The sequence below is a fragment of the Cyberlindnera jadinii genome (assembly GCF_001661405.1).
Source record: "Cyberlindnera jadinii NRRL Y-1542 unplaced genomic scaffold CYBJAscaffold_1, whole genome shotgun sequence".
NCBI classification, from domain to species: Eukaryota; Fungi; Ascomycota; class Saccharomycetes; order Phaffomycetales; family Wickerhamomycetaceae; genus Williopsis; species Williopsis jadinii.
Window position 1 is genome coordinate 572,473 of NW_017963652.1, and position 16,864 is coordinate 589,336.

Sequence of the window (16,864 nt, forward strand, 5' to 3'; positions counted from 1 at the left end):
GCGTGAGCAGGCGGGAAAGGAGGGCGATGTGGAGGGGCAGCGAGCCGGGGCAGAGTGCCGGGGGCAGAGTGCCGGGCGGGTGTCATTCTGGCGTAGGCAGGGAGAGACGCGGTGGTGCTGGTGGTGGTGCTGGCGGAAAGCTGAGCCCAGGCTGAAAAGCTGTCCAGGCACACGCACACGACCTGTGCACGCACCAGACATACACTGCTCGATGAACAAACAATCTACAACGCTACAGCAGCTCCCCAAATTATATACTGCGTAAATTATTACCTGAAACCAAGAGAAACCCTTCAATTACAAAGTTGAATACATTTATTCAGCGTTACCACCCTTTCTGGCGATCAAAGCCTTTCTGTCCTTGTCCAAGTACAACTTGGTGATGACAAGCTTGGATGGGTGAATGTTGATTGGGACAGAAGCACCGTTGGACTTCTCCTTGGTCAACTTGTCAACCTGAACAGCAAACTTCAATCTGTAGACAGAGGAGACCTTACCCTCTTGGCCCTTCTTGGAACCGCGAACAACCAAGACTTGGTCCTCCTTTCTGATTGGAAGAGCCTTGATCTTGTATTGCTCTTGCAACTCCTTGGACAATGGAGCAGACAAAAGTTTACGTCTGATAGAAGATGGGGCAGTGAAGTAGGCCTTTCTGGCTTTGCTTCTGGAGCTGGAAACGTCTGTACAAGAAAAAAGAGTTAGTATTTCAAATCTTGAGAAAACACACGGAGGATGAGTTTTCGGAATGCAAGCACTTGGAACAGATTTGATTTTAAGAAGAACAAGTCAGAACGAGACAGTTGAACTGCATGTTCTGTCTCCATCGGGATTGGATGAATCTCGTGCTTGTAAGTAAGATGTCAAACAGAGCCGATGAAGATAGAAAGTTTAGTTTCAGTATGAGATATCAGTAAGTGCTACAAGGTATGTGAATGTCACTGGTAGATGTGTATCATCCGATCACTCCTTGGTAAATTCACACCCTCATCGTTCATCGTTCACAACTTTTCACTTCGTGATGACACATTGAAAAAAAAGTCTCTCTTGTATCTTCTTTCACATATCTGTCTTTCTGTACACCGTTGAATATCGTCTACTCGTCTAACTCCATACGACGCCATCACATACCAAGGGATTGCTTAGCCATTTTTGCTGTCTCTGTTGTACCGTCTATGTAACACACTACTTGGAACAAAGCTGTTGAAGTAAATTTCAATTTTCAGCTGTTGATGCGCTTTCTGGCGTGGGACTGCTCTGCAGAAAGAAGAGTTGTGCGAAATTCGCGGGTGTTGACGTAGTGAGAATGTCCGGATGTTTGGTAGTCTGTGTTAGGGCTACACACATCACGTGCATGTATATAGGGCTTGCATGTACTCTCAAAAGTGTTATCAACCAGCTACGATAGAAGTGGAGTGAGTTTAATCTACTATAGCACAATAGATACCAGGATACCGATACGCGTGAATAACATCAATCCGATATACAAGAACATGGGACTAGCACAAGAGCACCTTAAATGAAGCAGAGTAGAGGTATACAGTTAGGCAGAGTTGACCACGATCCACGAGGTCGTCTAAATCTGGGAAGGAGAACGGGTGTCTGTTTCATGATTTGCAAACCTTGTCCCAATGATGTAAATCCCTTATGATAGCTATTACTTCTATCACAACCTACAAGCAAAAAAAACAAGACCATAGGTTCAATATTGGATACCTGGTTTACATAGCAACCACGAATATCAGGAAATCAAAATTTTAAGTGGAAGCCCCTCCCGAGGATCGAACTCGGATCAGAATCTCCGGAGGATACCATGCTAACCATTGCACCAGAGGGGCAATCCTGGTTGGAAAAAGCGAGCGTTATCATCCAAACCGTGCACGGTGTTGCAGGCAGGGGTTACCCAGCTTAACGGGTTTGTTTGTTTACTTTTGAGACACATCGCTATGTGTCTCCAGTTTCACTCATTGAACTTCATTGATTATACACCTCCAGCGGAGAATCACCAGGGGAAGTTCCGATATCACACAAGGAAAGTACGATATCTTCAGGTGGCCCGAGCTCTCCACTTCTCGTGCCCTCATAGTGCTGTGATTTGTGGCCCTGTCAAGCTGTGTATTGCGTCTGAGTACTTGATTCCATCACAATGGATCCAAACGTCTCAAAGTCCATGTTTCTGGATAAGTTCAAGGACGATGATGACTACTCCGAAGAGTTTTCAATAGTGGAGGAGAACGAGCTGTTGCTGTCCCCGAAATTTAAGCGGTTACAATCATCACCACCCAGATCGTCATCATCATCACCTACAAAATCGGGCCATAATGAGAACTTTGGTACTTTTGATTCGATACCTGATCTGCAGTTCAAGGAGCCACCAAAGACGCCGACAAAGACAAGGAGCGAATCAAGGATCCCACTGAAGCACATGAACAGGAAGCCTCCGCAGCCAAAGTTTCTCCCTCGTACGCCCACTAAGATCCATGGTTTAGGGTACTCAAAGAGACCGGAAATGAAAGTATCCCTTACACCGGCTCAGAGATTGGAGAAGAAGTCTGGTAGGATGATCACAACAAATGACATATTGGCATCGTACGAATTTAAAGAAAATATCGGGAAAGGTGCCTTTGCGAACGTCTATCGTGCCATTAATAAAATAACTGGAGATCAGGTTGCAGTGAAGGAGATTCTCATTGAAGACGACGATAACATATTAGAGTTGATGTCTGAAATCGACCTACTCAAGATCCTCAAGCATAGAAACATTGTGAAATACCATGGATTCATAAGAAACGAAAGGAAATTGTTCATATTCTTGGAATACTGCTCCGGAGGCTCGCTTAGAAGCTATTACAAGAAGCACGGCCCTTTAACAGAGGATGCGGTTATAACATACATCAAACAAGTCTTAGAAGGGTTGATGTATTTACACGAGCAAGGTGTTGTGCATAGAGATGTTAAAGCTGCAAACATCCTTCTTACGAGCGGTGGGGCTATCAAATTAACAGATTTTGGTGTTTCTACAAAAGTATCGTCTAGCACAATAAAGACGTTCTCCATTGCAGGGACTCCAAACTGGATGGCACCAGAAATAATATCGATGGATGGTACATCTACCGCGTCAGACATCTGGTCTGTCGGTGCTACGGTCTTGGAGCTTTTAACTGCCGAACCACCGTATGCACATTTGAATGAGATGGCTGCCCTACATGCCATAGTCACAGACGAATTCCCACCTCTACCACAATTCATATCACCAGAGTGTCACAGTTTTTTGTTGGAATGTTTTGAGAAGCAACCAGCTAAAAGACTCACGGCCAAACAACTCAGAGACCATCCATGGTTGACGAGTCAGGTGAGAGGGAATAGAATTGTTGATTCCATTATGCTTAGCCGTTCCAGAAGAGCATCACGTCTGGTTGAACAGGACTTCAACTCGATAAAGAGACTTCACACGAAGAAGTTTCTTCCATTAAGCACTAATACACTTAAGCATGGAGACTCTGAGGCGAATAAATTCCTCGACGATGATCTTCCACAGGAATTTAGAGACTTAGAAATCAATTCTTCAAATCTAAGTGCAAAGATGTTTGAACCTGTCAGCATGACGTGCAAGAATGACAAGGTCTCTGAACTAATTGAATCCTTTTACCAACATGAAGATGATCTGGATGTTCTTACACGACTCAACTTGGAACTTGGACAAGCTGGGAAGTTAGTCGGATCGTTTGTTACAACAGAGTTTGTTTTCAGGGTCATTCAAGCGATGGAAACTAAGATTGGAGTCGAGACAGAGCTAACAGGTGCCTACCTAACACTTTTGCACAATCTTTTCAAGCTCTCTGATCTAGCGATACATGACTTCACAGACCTTGGTGGGCTACCACTCTTGACTAACTGTCTTCATAGCAACAACGAACGTCAAATCAGACATCATGCGTCTGAAATACTCACTGAACGTTTTCAAAGAAACTCATGTTCGCTTCGTGTTTTTGTTCAAAGTGGTGGGCTTAGAACAGCTTTAAAACTTCTTGAAGAAGATTTTGTCGAAGACCAGGTGCTACCTCAAAGTGTTATTGGCATAATAAGTCAATCTTTTAAGGACCGTGTTGTTCCAGAAAAGATTCTCCAGCTAATACTGCTTTCCTTCCCCAATTTCTTAGATTGGATATCTGTCATGGTACTGCACTCCACAAATGTTAAAAATTCACTGTTGGCAGATTCTCTTATTGATATAATATGTTTCACGGAAGGCTCCAAGTTGCTCAACTTGAAACCTATATTTCTCAACTCCATATTCAAAGCTTACAACAAGCTTACAAAAGTGAACCAGATTAAATTGTTGAAATTCTTCAAGTCTGTGAATGTTAATGATCTTCCAGACTCTGCTTCTATGGTGAAATTTCTCACGAAGACTATCAAAAGAGACGTCACCAACACATCACAAACGGATAGTGACACATTGAGCCTCTGTTGTTCGTTGCTTTTCAGCATGTGTCATTTGAACCATGCCCGTCAAGTGACGTTGGTGAGACTTGGTGGAATTTCAATTGTCCAAGAACTTCTAAATACCACTTTACCATGTTCAGAGTTCGTGATACCATTGATGTGTGAGTTTGCACTCAATCCGACGCTAACGAAGCATGTTATGGACGAAAAAACGGGACTCGTACGTAACTACCTAGAATTGTTGATTGACCCGACATGGCAAGCCAACGCATTGGACTCCTTGACCACTTTACACGAAAAGTGCGGCGATGACAGAATTGCACAAGCCATTCTCAATGACAAGTACCACTTTATCCTACAGAGTTTCCTTGTTGAGCATACTCTAAACTATGAACTCTACATGGAGAGACTTGTCAGGTTTTTGTCAACCTATTCCAAATCTATTGTTGTCAACCAGATACGGTTAGCCTACCTCAACGATGACCAGATCGTTGGCACCATCATCACCAGAATCGGCGAATACAAATCTGATTTGGTGATACTCATCGACTTGTTCAAGCTCCTCAAGATCATCATGCTGAACAATGCCTATTACTCCAACTACGATAGGATTATCAACTTCCTCAAGTCATTGAAAAAAACCAAAGTCCTCTTGGTAGATCAATTGATTAATGAGATATTATCCTCCGACTCTGAGAGTACTGGCACCATCATGAAACCACCCTGTTCTTCATAAATAGCTAATAAACACATGTTAATGGTTCCCTTGACACATAGTGTGGACTGGTGCGGTCCGTACCAAGAAAACTTTTCGAGACAAATTTTATATTTTTTTGTGCGATGAGATGAGCTTTCCCTTGTCCATTGGGACATAATAAGCCATTGATACTAGTTATAGAATTGGATAATCATGGCTCCTACTAAGGTCAGAGGTACCAAGCGTGCTATTGCTGGTGATTCGGAGTCGAAAAAGAAGCTCAAGCTTAATAAGAAGCAAGCTGCGCCTGCTGAGTCCGACGATGTGAGCAGCTCCGAAGATGTGAGCAGCTCTGAAGATGAATTGGACAGTGATTCAGACGACTCCTTGGATCAAAGCTCTGATTCTGACGATGAGCTTGACGACAATGAAGACGGAAGCTCAAAACAGGAAGACGACTTTGTCCCACTCGACGCTGCTGATGAGGAAGGCGAGGAAGGTGAGAATGTTGACCCAAACAAGAAATCGTCAGCTGAACAACACGCTGAACAGAAGAAATTACTTCAGGAAAGAAAGCTCCAGAGAAAGTCTGGTGCTGAGGTTCAGCACATCAAGTCCTTGTGGGAGCGTCTAAGAGTTAAAAGTCCAAAACCTCCAAAGGATCTCCGTGAAAAGCTCTGTGAAGAGATCTGGAAGTACTCCAAGGATGTGATTAGAGATTTAGTCTTGAAGCATGATGCCTCCAGAGTTGTTCAGACTCTGATCAAGTACACCACCAAGGAAAGAAGAGACGCAATTGCTCTAGCCCTGAAATCACACTACTACGAGCTAGCTACTAGTTCCTACGGTAAGTACCTGTTGGTGAAGATGTTACACTATGGGTCTAAAGATACAAGAGATCTTATCATTGACGAACTCCATGGTAAGCTCAGAAAGCTCATGAGACACAGAGAAGGTGCCTACGTCGTCGAGGATCTCTTTGTCTTGTACTCCACTGCTGAACAGAAGAAACAAATGATCAGAGAATTCTGGGGAGCAGAGTACGCCGTGTTCAAAGATTCAGGTAAGGGAAAGTCCATTCAGGAAGTATGTGAAGAAGCTGTTGAGAAGAGAAATTTGATTGCTAAGAACCTTGCTGGTACAATCACCGCATCAGTTGAGAAAGGCTCAACTGGTTTCCAAACATTACACGCTGCTATGAAAGAATACGTTCAAATCATCAACGAGGAGGAAGCACATGAGTTTATTGAACTACTACACGAGCAATTCGCAGAGTTGATCCACACTCCTGAAGGTTGTGAAGTTGCATGTACCCTTATTGCTAGAGCTAATGCCAAAGAAAGAAAACAGATTGTCAGAGCTTTGAGAGAACACGGCTTGAACTTGATCAAGAATGAGTATGGTAATCTTGTCGTCATTACTCTTTTCTTGACCGTTGATGATACAGTTATGGTTTACAAGGCATTCGAGCCAGACTTTTCAGAGCACATCTCTGAACTCGTTGTTGACAAGTATGCAAGAAGACCATTCCTCTACCTCTTGACAGGACTTGATGGTCGTTACTTCTCTCCAGCAGTCAAGAAGGAGTTACAGAGATATATTGATTTATCCCAGACCACTTCTAAGAAACCATTAGACCATAGAAGAACAGAACTGCTGGAGAAATTTGCCCCTCTGTTCTACAAAGTCATTGAAGAGAACACTGCTGATGTCTTGCAGGAGAACATGGGATCCCAGTTTGTTGGAGAGGTCTTCCTCAATAATGCCCCAACCACCGATTCCCAAAGGGATTCAGCCATTGCTCAGCTCATTGATGCATTCAAGGGCGACCTTGATGACGAGGATAATTTGATATTCAAGCCATTCTCTGTCAGATTGCTGAAGTCTCTCATCCAATGTGGTAAGTGGGATGCTAAGAACAAAAAGTTGATCAAGTTGGACATTCATGGTTTAGGAGAGCAGTTTGCTACCCAGTTTTACTCTGAAGTGATCGGTGAGGACCTCATTAAATGGGTGGAGAACAAGGATACGTCTTTTGTCGTGGTGTCACTGTATGAGAACTTGGATGCCAAATCAGATGTTCATAAAGAGTTGCTCAAGAATACGAAACAGGTTAAAAAGGCGGCCACAGATGACAATAAAGGTGCTCAGTTGTTGCTAAAATTGATCAGCTCCTAGTTATATCATCGTTTAGTATTAAGTAGAGTAACATGCAAATTCATTCTCCTATATTGATAGTACGCCATTCACAACAATAGGAACACTTGTTCTTTGGCTCTTTGGAAAACAACACTATTTGCACCATCCCCGCTGTAATATAACGAGACGTTAATCGAAGCTTGGTCGCTGATGGTTTTGACCTTTGTTGAGCTCAGTTCATCAGGATTGATATTCTTCTGATTCAATCTATAATTTCGACGCAATGTGTTGACAAAATCATTCAAGATCAATATCGAAGAGGCATAATAACCTAATGCATCAACTTGTTGTTGATCTTTAATATCTGCCATCCGATCCATTTCGGTTTTCAAAATCAGTGCATTGTATTGCACAACAAGCTCGAACTCATGAATTAACGTGTAGACATCTTCATTCATCGTGAATTTACACTCAAGAAGATTTTTTGAGAGAAAAGCAACGTAATACTCCATTAACTGCATCTGCTCGCAGTCTTGAAAACGCTTGAGATCAACTGTCTTCGGAAGTTGTTTCAAGAATTTTCTCTTTGCCCCCTTTGATTCTTCAAAGATCTTATAAAACTTGTGAATAATCATTGATTCATCAAGACAGTGCTCTTTCGACGTCGAATATGAGATTTTGAAAGCACCGAAAAGATTATGTGCGTAAGTGTTCTCAACTAACGGTTCGTATTTTTCATGAAGTTCCCTATGAAGACCTTGTCCCACTGTTCTAATGTAAGGATTGGTTGATAACTGAAGATTGATAACTGGTCCAATACATGCCATTGGACTTCCATATCCCATGCGTACCACATACTTCAAAAACTTAACCCCAGTGAATACATCTGCATCAGACGAACCAGACGTACACAAGCTCATCGCAGTCTGTAAGTATCTGTTAGCAAGAGAGGCACAGATATCCTCATTGTTGTTTATTCTCTGATTGTCAGCCATCAAACTAGATTTTTCTGGTTTCTCTTTGGCAGTATTAGTATTTTCTTTAAGGGAATCACTTTCCTCTTTCTCCAAAAATTCAAGCACACCTTGCAAAATGAAGCTTTTGAGCGGAACATCATCGTTCTGCAAGAGCTCAGTATCCATAACATTCAACACCCTGTCATTTAAAAAAAGTTTAGAATGAGTTGTTGCACAATGAATCAAATTTCGGAGTGCTGCCTTTCTGATATCACGATTCACATTAGATTTGGTGAATATCATTATTACCTTTGTGATCAAGCTGAAAACAGTTTCTTTCGGCTTTATCCCAAGCCTATGTTTGACGAATATATCTCTATATTTCTCCAAGTCACAGTACTTTCCAAACGCACCGAGTAAATAGAGTAATCTGATAAGTTTGTGGTCAACATCAATGAGCATATTCTCCAAGACAAGGTCAACAAACGGTAGAACCAATGACAAGCAGGAACAAGCAGCATTTGCAATCTTCACTGTGTCGTTGAGCATAACTGATAAAGACCATACTGCAGGCATAGCTACTTCTAACTCCCTTGTATTTAACTTTGTTAGTCGTTTCAATACAGACGTTTGCGCACTCTTCAAGAACGACTCTCGCAGAGAAGATAGGTGGTTTAACGAATTCCTCAAGATTACCCATGAATAATACGACGTAGCAGCTGTAGCTGTCGTGTCTGCAGTGATGTAGGGAAGAAGAGACATAAGTTGATCTTGGCTGATAAAAGGAACGTCAGACTTAGTGAAGATTGAAAGTAACCCAAGACAGGTATCCACATTGTTCTGTTTCTCTGTATCGACATTATCAACAGTGTATGACACAAGACACATCGTCATGACTTGACATACTTGGAGAAGCTCTGTGTGAAATCTCTTGTTTTCATCGTTAGCTTGGATTATATCCTCAAATAAGAACTTTTCGAACAAATCCCAATCAGAAGTGCTCTTTTCAACCAGCTTTCCAATCACCAGCATGAGTTTCATACATTCATCCTTGAGTTTGGATTCTGATTGGTTTGACTTATAAGACGGTCCTAGGAATAGAATATCCATCAAAGTTCCTTTGGCAGACTCAACGACAGATTCCTCATCATCGTCAATCCTTCTCAAGATCTTTTGCAATAGGAACACCTTGCTTGCAGTATCTGAGCTGTCATTGAAAATCCGTCTAGCTATCTTGATCGACCTATTTCTAACAGCCGTCGATTTGTCAGCGGTCAAGATGAGCGATTTATAAAAGTCGCCAATCAATTCCGGTTTTTGCAAAATGTACTGATCAAAGATATCCAACACTGCAAGTCTCACTAATGAAGATGGATCCTTGATTCGATTTGACAACGTTTGCTTCACTGATGGTATATAAATCACGCGGGGATCTCTCTCGATCAACATCGATAAATTTTTGAGTGCTCTGGTTCTCGACTTGATCTTCGGATGATCAACTGCCTTTAATAAATGGTTCAAGAAGTTTTGATAGAGAGATACAAACTTGGATTGTTGAAGAATTTTCTTGTATTCTTCTGTTGCAAGAACAGCCGTTATCTCTTTGTGCTGAATCCCAATCGAATCGTTGGATCCACCATTGTTATACCCAATTATACCCATTAGAGTCAGATAATCATCACTCTGATCTTCTCCCAAATCCTTCTCAAAGAAATTAAGAGATTCCATTAGTTTGATTATCCATTCACTCATGAAAACACTTGATGCTGTTTGCATTTGGTGATTATTCTTCTTTCCTTGCAAGAAGTTTGCAACCATTGTGTATTGCTCCTTTAGGTCGCCCATGGATTTCGAAGGCAGGTCACATGCCCCTCTAATTTCCAACATGGCAGTTCCAATCATTCCAAGAATCTCCAAAAGGCTAGTTTCAACTACTGCTGACTGACCCTCCGTGTTACTTACTAATATTTCCAGAAAACGACAAAGAAGTGCTTCTGCTCCTGTGAATGTAGGTCGTGTAACAATATTCAAAAGATCTGTGATAAAGAGTTCAAGAATAGATTTGAAGGAAGTTGAACTGATTAGCTTTGAGACAAGAGTAGACGCAACTGTCGTACAGAACTGGATCTTTTCATCCCTAACATCCTTCACATACCTAGCAAATCGCTGGTCTTCTGGTCTCCGCCTTGAGATTTCTTCGTCTGTGAGCTCAGATTTTGTTATGGTGGTTTCATTACCATAACATTCAGTCACAGTAAACACTTCAATTAATTGCATAATGACTTTTGTAATAAACTGTATGTGAACACCTTCACCCAAGTTGATATCTCTTGACGACACCTTGTGAGTTGGCAATTTGTCGAAGTTCAGAAGCAATTCATCGATGATAAAAGACCTTTGATCTCTTCTAATTTTGAAGATTGTATTCAATATAGTGAGCGCAGATGACTTTAATGACAATAGTAATCTATCGCACTTTTGGAAAATCATCGTTATACATAAGTATTCCAATTTGGTGATGAGAGTATCATTTTGAGAATTCATCTCAAGTTGATCATTCAATTGGGTTAGCACTTTCGATATTGAAGAGTTGAGCTGTATGATAACATCGCTTATCATCCCTTGTGATATGCTCTTCAAAACGAAATCCTCCGTAAAGGTGTATACAAAGGTGAGTGGTTCCAAGATGTAGTCATCGAGGTATAGCTGTTTCTCTTCCCTCTGCATATTCAATACCGCAAAAAGAAGTGAAACGCTTTTCAACGCATTACCAGCCAATTTGATATAATGCTCACCATCAACCCAATTTACTTCATTTGCGGCCCTGATAGATTTCATGCATAGCTCCTGTATACGTTCTAGAATCCTCAATGGAATATCGGTCTTCAGGGATGTTGGCACAATTTTAGTTATGTAGCCATGAATCTCGGTGATTACTGAATCGTTCAAGATGTTTTTCGAGTTCTCCAGTTCTTGCCATATATCACTTGATTCGTACTCTGCATCTTCATCTGCCAGAAATATTTTTCGTTCAATCAAAAATAGTAACTGCTTTAGAGCCAGCTTCTCAATTTCAAGATGTTCCAGGCTTGTATCTGGTTTCCTCTTCTTCGGTTCCCCTTGGTTCATTGTAGGTGGATTATCTCTTTTGTTTGAATTTGTCGTCATTAAAGGTGAAGTTGATGCTGCAGCTGTCTGTATACTAGTTGAAGAGTGCACTGAAGTACTTTCTGATCCCTGATGAGACCCATTTGCGAAGTATGCCTCCTTCTGCAGTATATTAGGAGTATTATGTGTAGTAATCGCATGCTGAGGTGACCCACTTGGATTGAAGCTTCCGACATCTGAAAATGTGGCATGAGCCTGTTGTATCGGCAGGTTGTTGTATGATATTTGCGTTTGTTGTATTGTATGTCCTTGCGGTCCACTCGGTTGCGTTTGAGCTGTATTGTGAAGTGTCGGTATCGAGCCATTAGAAGCCGGTGGGCCAAGATTGTGAATTGGACCAGGCTGTGCCTGTGTATTCATGACACCCTCCTTAGGGGCCACAGGCACAATCCTAGTCCGCTGAGCTTCGTCACCATGTACAGGCACATACGTGGCTATTTGCAGAGCCTGTTGTTGTATATGTTGCTGATGTAAATGCTTCTCATGAGGGTGTTGCTGCTGTTCAGGACCCTCCTTGCGCTGATGGTGTTGATTCTGTCGCATATACTCCTCACGTTTCTCTTCCGATGCTATAATCTCTCCTTCAACAGAGATCAAAGGAACATTACAGGCAACACCCTTTGCCACGCCTCTCAACCCATCAAACAGTGAGTAAGATGTATTAGTCCCAGCTGGTATGGCGGCTATCTTGGCCTCGTCTATTGGAAACAGATTCCCAACCTCTAAAGTCATGGATTTCACCTCGTTCGCCAGGTTAAGGAAAGACTCGGCCCTATTCCTTAGCCCAGAACACTTTTCATCGTCAGACTCCAGTAGATGCTTCTGTCGTGAGTAGGCCATATACTCTGGCGCAGAAGTCTCATCTGGAATCACAGCGGTATAATTCGAAGGCACCAAATACTTGGTTACTATGGCATAGCCTCTAGTTAGTACCCAGAGCAACAGAAACCACTCGGATCAACCAACTTGAAGTTGCACATATACTTACAATCTCGAACAGGTAGCAGATAAGACAGCGGCTGTCCTGCCAGCGCCTCTATCAGATCAGGAGGAAAGTCAAAGTTATCGCCATCCGCCATGATAAACCCAACCTTCCTAAGAGAGTCGCCAGGTATTTAAGCTCCCGCTTGGGTTGGATCACTGTTTGTTGGAGCCTTCTACTTCTCTCTCTTTGGAAGTTGTTGACAATAAACATCGTGTTCTTCTTTTTTCGCTTAGGCCGTGATGGAACGCGCTTGTGGTGCCGCTGGATAGTTTCCAATCACTGGGGTAACGCGCCATAACAAGTGTGAACTTTTTGGTGTTCGGATGTTATCTGGGACACCGTACGTATTCTTCGAGGTTGACATGTGAAATGAATGTATACTACTCTTCGAGCTATGGTTTTCTCGGTGAATCAGCTGCTGTGGAATGAGTGGTAACTCATCACAATGCTATGGAATCCGTGTCGAATGTTCAGCAGCAAAGTGGTACCCCCGTTGAGCTTCGGCTCTATGGAGTATCAACAGCTGTTTAGAGTCATCGCGTACAATAGTCAATATGTTGTGTTCAACAAGGCACCTGGTGTGGCGGTGCAAAACGATGATATACGTGTACCGAGTCATAGAAGACAGCAAGGTCTCTTCAACTTGCTCAAGGAGGTTGATCCTTCGCTCAGACCGGTTCACAGGCTGGACAAGGTGGTTAGTGGAGGGCTAATCATGGCGAGGAACAAGTCTAGTGCACAGAAATTTTCTAGAAATCTACAAAAGGGTGGTAACTATGGGTATCCATTCATCAGAAGATATGCTGCTTTGGTTAATTCTAAGGAGCTGAAGTATTCTTTAAATGTTCACTTCAATACTGAAACCACGGGAGTCATTACGGTCCCGGTGGAGGACAATTCCAATCAACATGAAACAACAAAGTTTATGATCCCCGGTGAACGCCACAAGGGTCGTTCTCTCATACTCTTAGAACTCTTAACAGGTAAGAAGCATCAGATAAGGAGAGCATTGGCAAGGGAATTCAACTCTGCAATACTGAACGACCGTCTCTATGGGGCCCAGGACTGTTGTGAAGGTCTCAGGGGTTCAATTGCGCTTCATTCAAGCTTCATAAGGACACGGATAGGTCAGACATCGAGAGAGCACTTCATTCCTGTTCAATATGCACATGAACTTTGGGATGGATTCATAGATTCAGAGGGAAACTTCTCTGAAAGGATCCAAGGACTATTGACACAATTCTGGGAATAGTCTTGTCACAACCAGATCCAGTAGCCTTAGAACCAAGTTTTCATTAATCCTCAAGTGTTCTAAGCTGGTTAAGAAATCGTCCAACACATCATCTAGTTCAACTTCGTTTGTAGTTAACAAGGCATAAGAGATGAGTTGATACTTACGACAAACCAACTTCAGCTTATCCTTTGTCGTCTGCCTGATGGTTTCAAATTCCTGGGGTGTTGGTTCAACTCGTGGAGGTCCCATCTCATCATCCTGTGGGAACAGGACATTTCGAGATGTTTTGATTATCGTGGCAACCAGGTGATCTGATCTCATTGGCTTTATCACCAAATTTTGTAAGATGTTGCAAAGAACGTGGTTGGCTTTCTCCATCTTGAGAATTGGTGAGAGGGACTTGAGTGTAGCATATAGCACAGGTCTTGAGCTACTCACTAAGAAAAGATCATTGAGAAAGTGAGCCATCTGCAATGTTACCATTGGCCTATAATCGTTCTTATTCCCCGTGTTTAACGACGTGGAATATGCAATGAAATGGCTAAAGGAAGACATCATAGACTGTAATATATCGTAGTTACTATCCTTTGACGTTGTTTCAGCAGTGTCGGCTGCAGCTTGTGGCTCTTCTGAGAGTAATAACTCACATACCAATGTTATTATCTCAAATATCTGGTACGGTTGGCTCAGCTTATCGACAATGATGTTCAACAGCATATCACCGAGTAAAGAGTTCATGAACTTCGTCACCAATTGCGAGTTCCTCTGTTCCTTTGGAAGTAGGATCTGTAGTATGTTTTTAGTTAGCAACTTGAGGTACAACGCTCTTGCTGCAGTATCGTCAATGTCACTTCCCAACGCTTTATGAGGACATAGATAGTCAAATGCCGAATCGATGGTGTCGAATTGTAAATACGACGAGCCCAACTCCCTGTTGATCTTCCTGTACGCCAGCAAATGTTCATCCAAGACCACCGGGATATCATCAAATACCAATTGCAGCAGATCGACCTGTAGCACCCTCTGTTCCAGATCTCTCGTCACTTGAGAGATCACCTTGATCAACTCCTTCACAAAATCAGTATCATCATCTGTCAGCGAGGTATACCATCTGTTGACAAAATTCCTGAACAGCAGCCCAATAAGGGCATACAGCTCCAGGTCAACTCGCTTGCTCCCTGTCAATTCAGGGAGCACCTCTAAACAATGCGCCTGGCTTGCACCTTTCAACAGATCACGTTGCACCAGTCTATTGAGGTACTCCGGGGAATCCTTTGATAGCTGTGGTGTTTCATTCTGAGGAGTTCTTGGTCTCGACTGAACCAACTTCTTCGCCCTGCCTGTTGATGTCAGCTTAACTATGCGTTGTCTGGTGAGTCTGTGCGCATCGGTTGCCATGTTCAGCCCTCTTTCCGTCCCTCTCTTTGGACCCTCTGTTTACACTCATAGTACTGCACTGCGTTTCCCATGAAATTTTCCGACATCCCGCCTAGAGCTCTGTGTAGCTTTCCCCTGCTAACAGCATCACAGTCAGTAGCAACAGGAAGGGGACGGGGAGTACCATGCCGCAGTCACCAATAAAGACGAAGATCCTGAACAGCTTTGAAGACGACACCACCTTCGGGTTCAATTCGCTCCGTAAAGACCCTGCAAACGCTGAATTCTTCGAAAGAGAGCCGCAATGGCTACGCACAGTGGAGCTATTCTGCTTTGGAGAGTGCCATCACTATCGGGAGCAAGCAGAGGGACAATACGTCAAACTTAGCTCCCTTGCTCTGTTGAAGCTAAGCAAGCTCTCGCTCGTTTCGGAATGCCTGAGAAGTAACGTGAGTTGAGCCGATCTTGAGACTCTTGCTGTGGGCGTGGGGATTATCTACTAACACTGGAAAGACATTGACGTACGACTACCTGAAGGAGCGGTTGGGGATCCATGATAGTACGAACTTGGAGATATTCCTAGCGGAATCGATCTTCCATAGGGTCATCGATGCGGTGCTGTTTGGCGAAGAGGGTGTTGTGAAAGTGAAGAGCTGTATAGGCAGAGACGTTGTTCTCCCCGGCGAAACCATCGATGCTCATTACGATACTACGAGCGTTGAGGGTCTAATAGAGGCACTGCATCAATTCGAACAGAGGGTATTAACAGGTGTTAACTACGTGGATAATATATCTCGTGAATTGAACACGAATACACACGACGAAGCTGAATCGTCATCGATGGCTGCGCCAGCAACAGGTTCAACAAGAAAGAGAAAGATCAATGTGGATTCCAAATGAAGAGAACCACCGCATCATGAGTTCTCTATCCTTGTCTTCTGGAACGGTTGTGCTATCAGCTGGTTGTTATGACCCAAGTTTATCCTTATGGAAGGCCCAAACTTACCACAGTTCTTGATCTTCCGTCTTTGTTTTATCTCTTCAACATCCATATTTTCCTCTTCGGAGTCTGTTCCACTGTCACCTATGTAGTCAAACTTGTTCAAGGATTCAGTATAGAATCTGAAGTCTATCCCGTTGTTATGTGTCTGACCGTGGCCATTCCCAACATTGGGAGTGAGAAGATGCGCTCTAACCCTCCCTAACACGCGATCCTCTCTTCTCTTCCAGTCCTCGTACTTCTCCAGCAGTTGCCTTATACTTGATATTGTCCATTCACGTTTCTCCTGGAGTTCTTCCTGGTCCCTGGTGTCCCTAATGAACGTTATGGACGGTAACGATTTGGCCCAGTCATTCTGTAGCAGCGCGTCCAGCTGCCATTTCAGCTTATCTGCCTCCGAGCAGAAGGACTCACGATCCCTGTTGAGCATCTTCTTCTCCTCTTTCTCCATTCTACGATGGTATAGCTCGTATAGCGTATCATCGAGAGGATCACTGGTGAACTTCTTAGCCTGCGTAGATGCACGGAGTGACCTCCTGCCACTCTTGGTATTCTTCGCTTCCTGGATACCGTCCGAGACCACCAGAGACTTGAAGGGGACTTCTACTTCCAGCTTCAACACTTCACCTGAGCAATGGCCGACACAACTAATCGGCTCATCGGGATCAATCACCTGTGGGTCATCTTCAAAGTTGAACAGCGAAGAATCAATGGTTTTGGCCTCTTCTTTCGACCGAAGTTTCCTCTTGGACTCCACCTCCGTCTGCTCAGACATCGCCGTCCCTCTATCCGCAGCTATGCCCTAACCGCTCAATCACACCCTTTTTGAGGTGGCTCATCGTGGTGATGGGTCTCCCGCCCTGTG

General features: G+C 43.2%; 7 protein-coding genes and 1 non-coding gene across 8 annotated transcripts; 3 read left to right on the forward strand and 5 right to left on the reverse strand.

The window, feature by feature from the left end:
- Nucleotides 1–315: 315 nt before the first annotated feature.
- On the reverse strand, nucleotides 316–1,147 carry RPL26A (60S ribosomal protein uL24; the record flags this gene model as incomplete). Its single annotated transcript, XM_020213494.1, has 2 exons — nucleotides 316–680; nucleotides 1,129–1,147. 2 exons carry the CDS (start codon nucleotides 1,145–1,147, stop codon nucleotides 316–318), a joined length of 384 nt encoding a protein of 127 aa, XP_020072996.1.
- Nucleotides 1,148–1,763: 616 nt separating this feature from the next.
- CYBJADRAFT_t21 lies at nucleotides 1,764–1,835 on the reverse strand. Its single transcript has one exon. It is a non-coding gene; the product is annotated as a tRNA-Arg (tRNA).
- A 156-nt stretch (nucleotides 1,836–1,991) lies between these two features.
- On the forward strand, nucleotides 1,992–5,208 carry CYBJADRAFT_165335 (serine/threonine-protein kinase). Its single transcript, XM_020213995.1, has one exon. The coding sequence runs from the start codon at nucleotides 2,144–2,146 to the stop codon at nucleotides 5,177–5,179; it is 3,036 nt and encodes a 1,011-aa protein (XP_020072997.1). The 5' UTR covers nucleotides 1,992–2,143; the 3' UTR covers nucleotides 5,180–5,208.
- Nucleotides 5,209–5,346: 138 nt separating this feature from the next.
- PUF6 (Puf6p) lies at nucleotides 5,347–7,475 on the forward strand. The gene has a single exon (XM_020213242.1). The coding sequence runs from the start codon at nucleotides 5,354–5,356 to the stop codon at nucleotides 7,316–7,318; it is 1,965 nt and encodes a 654-aa protein (XP_020072998.1). The 5' UTR covers nucleotides 5,347–5,353; the 3' UTR covers nucleotides 7,319–7,475.
- SCC2 (cohesin-loading factor complex subunit SCC2) lies at nucleotides 7,353–12,659 on the reverse strand. Its single transcript, XM_020217771.1, has 2 exons — nucleotides 12,392–12,659; nucleotides 7,353–12,311 (listed from the first exon to the last, which is right to left on the reverse strand). Exons 1-2 carry the CDS (start codon nucleotides 12,480–12,482, stop codon nucleotides 7,387–7,389), a joined length of 5,016 nt encoding a protein of 1,671 aa, XP_020072999.1. The 5' UTR covers nucleotides 12,483–12,659; the 3' UTR covers nucleotides 7,353–7,386.
- A 135-nt stretch (nucleotides 12,660–12,794) lies between these two features.
- PUS5 (pseudouridine synthase PUS5) lies at nucleotides 12,795–14,104 on the forward strand. The gene has a single exon (XM_020213996.1). It carries the CDS (start codon nucleotides 12,834–12,836, stop codon nucleotides 13,638–13,640), a length of 807 nt encoding a protein of 268 aa, XP_020073000.1. The 5' UTR covers nucleotides 12,795–12,833; the 3' UTR covers nucleotides 13,641–14,104.
- On the reverse strand, nucleotides 13,553–15,352 carry NVJ3 (Nvj3p). Its single transcript, XM_020213997.1, has one exon. The coding sequence runs from the start codon at nucleotides 15,018–15,020 to the stop codon at nucleotides 13,617–13,619; it is 1,404 nt and encodes a 467-aa protein (XP_020073001.1). The 5' UTR covers nucleotides 15,021–15,352; the 3' UTR covers nucleotides 13,553–13,616.
- A 450-nt stretch (nucleotides 15,353–15,802) lies between these two features.
- SAS4 (Sas4p) lies at nucleotides 15,803–16,864 on the reverse strand. The gene has a single exon (XM_020217759.1). It carries the CDS (start codon nucleotides 16,772–16,774, stop codon nucleotides 15,914–15,916), a length of 861 nt encoding a protein of 286 aa, XP_020073002.1. The 5' UTR covers nucleotides 16,775–16,864; the 3' UTR covers nucleotides 15,803–15,913.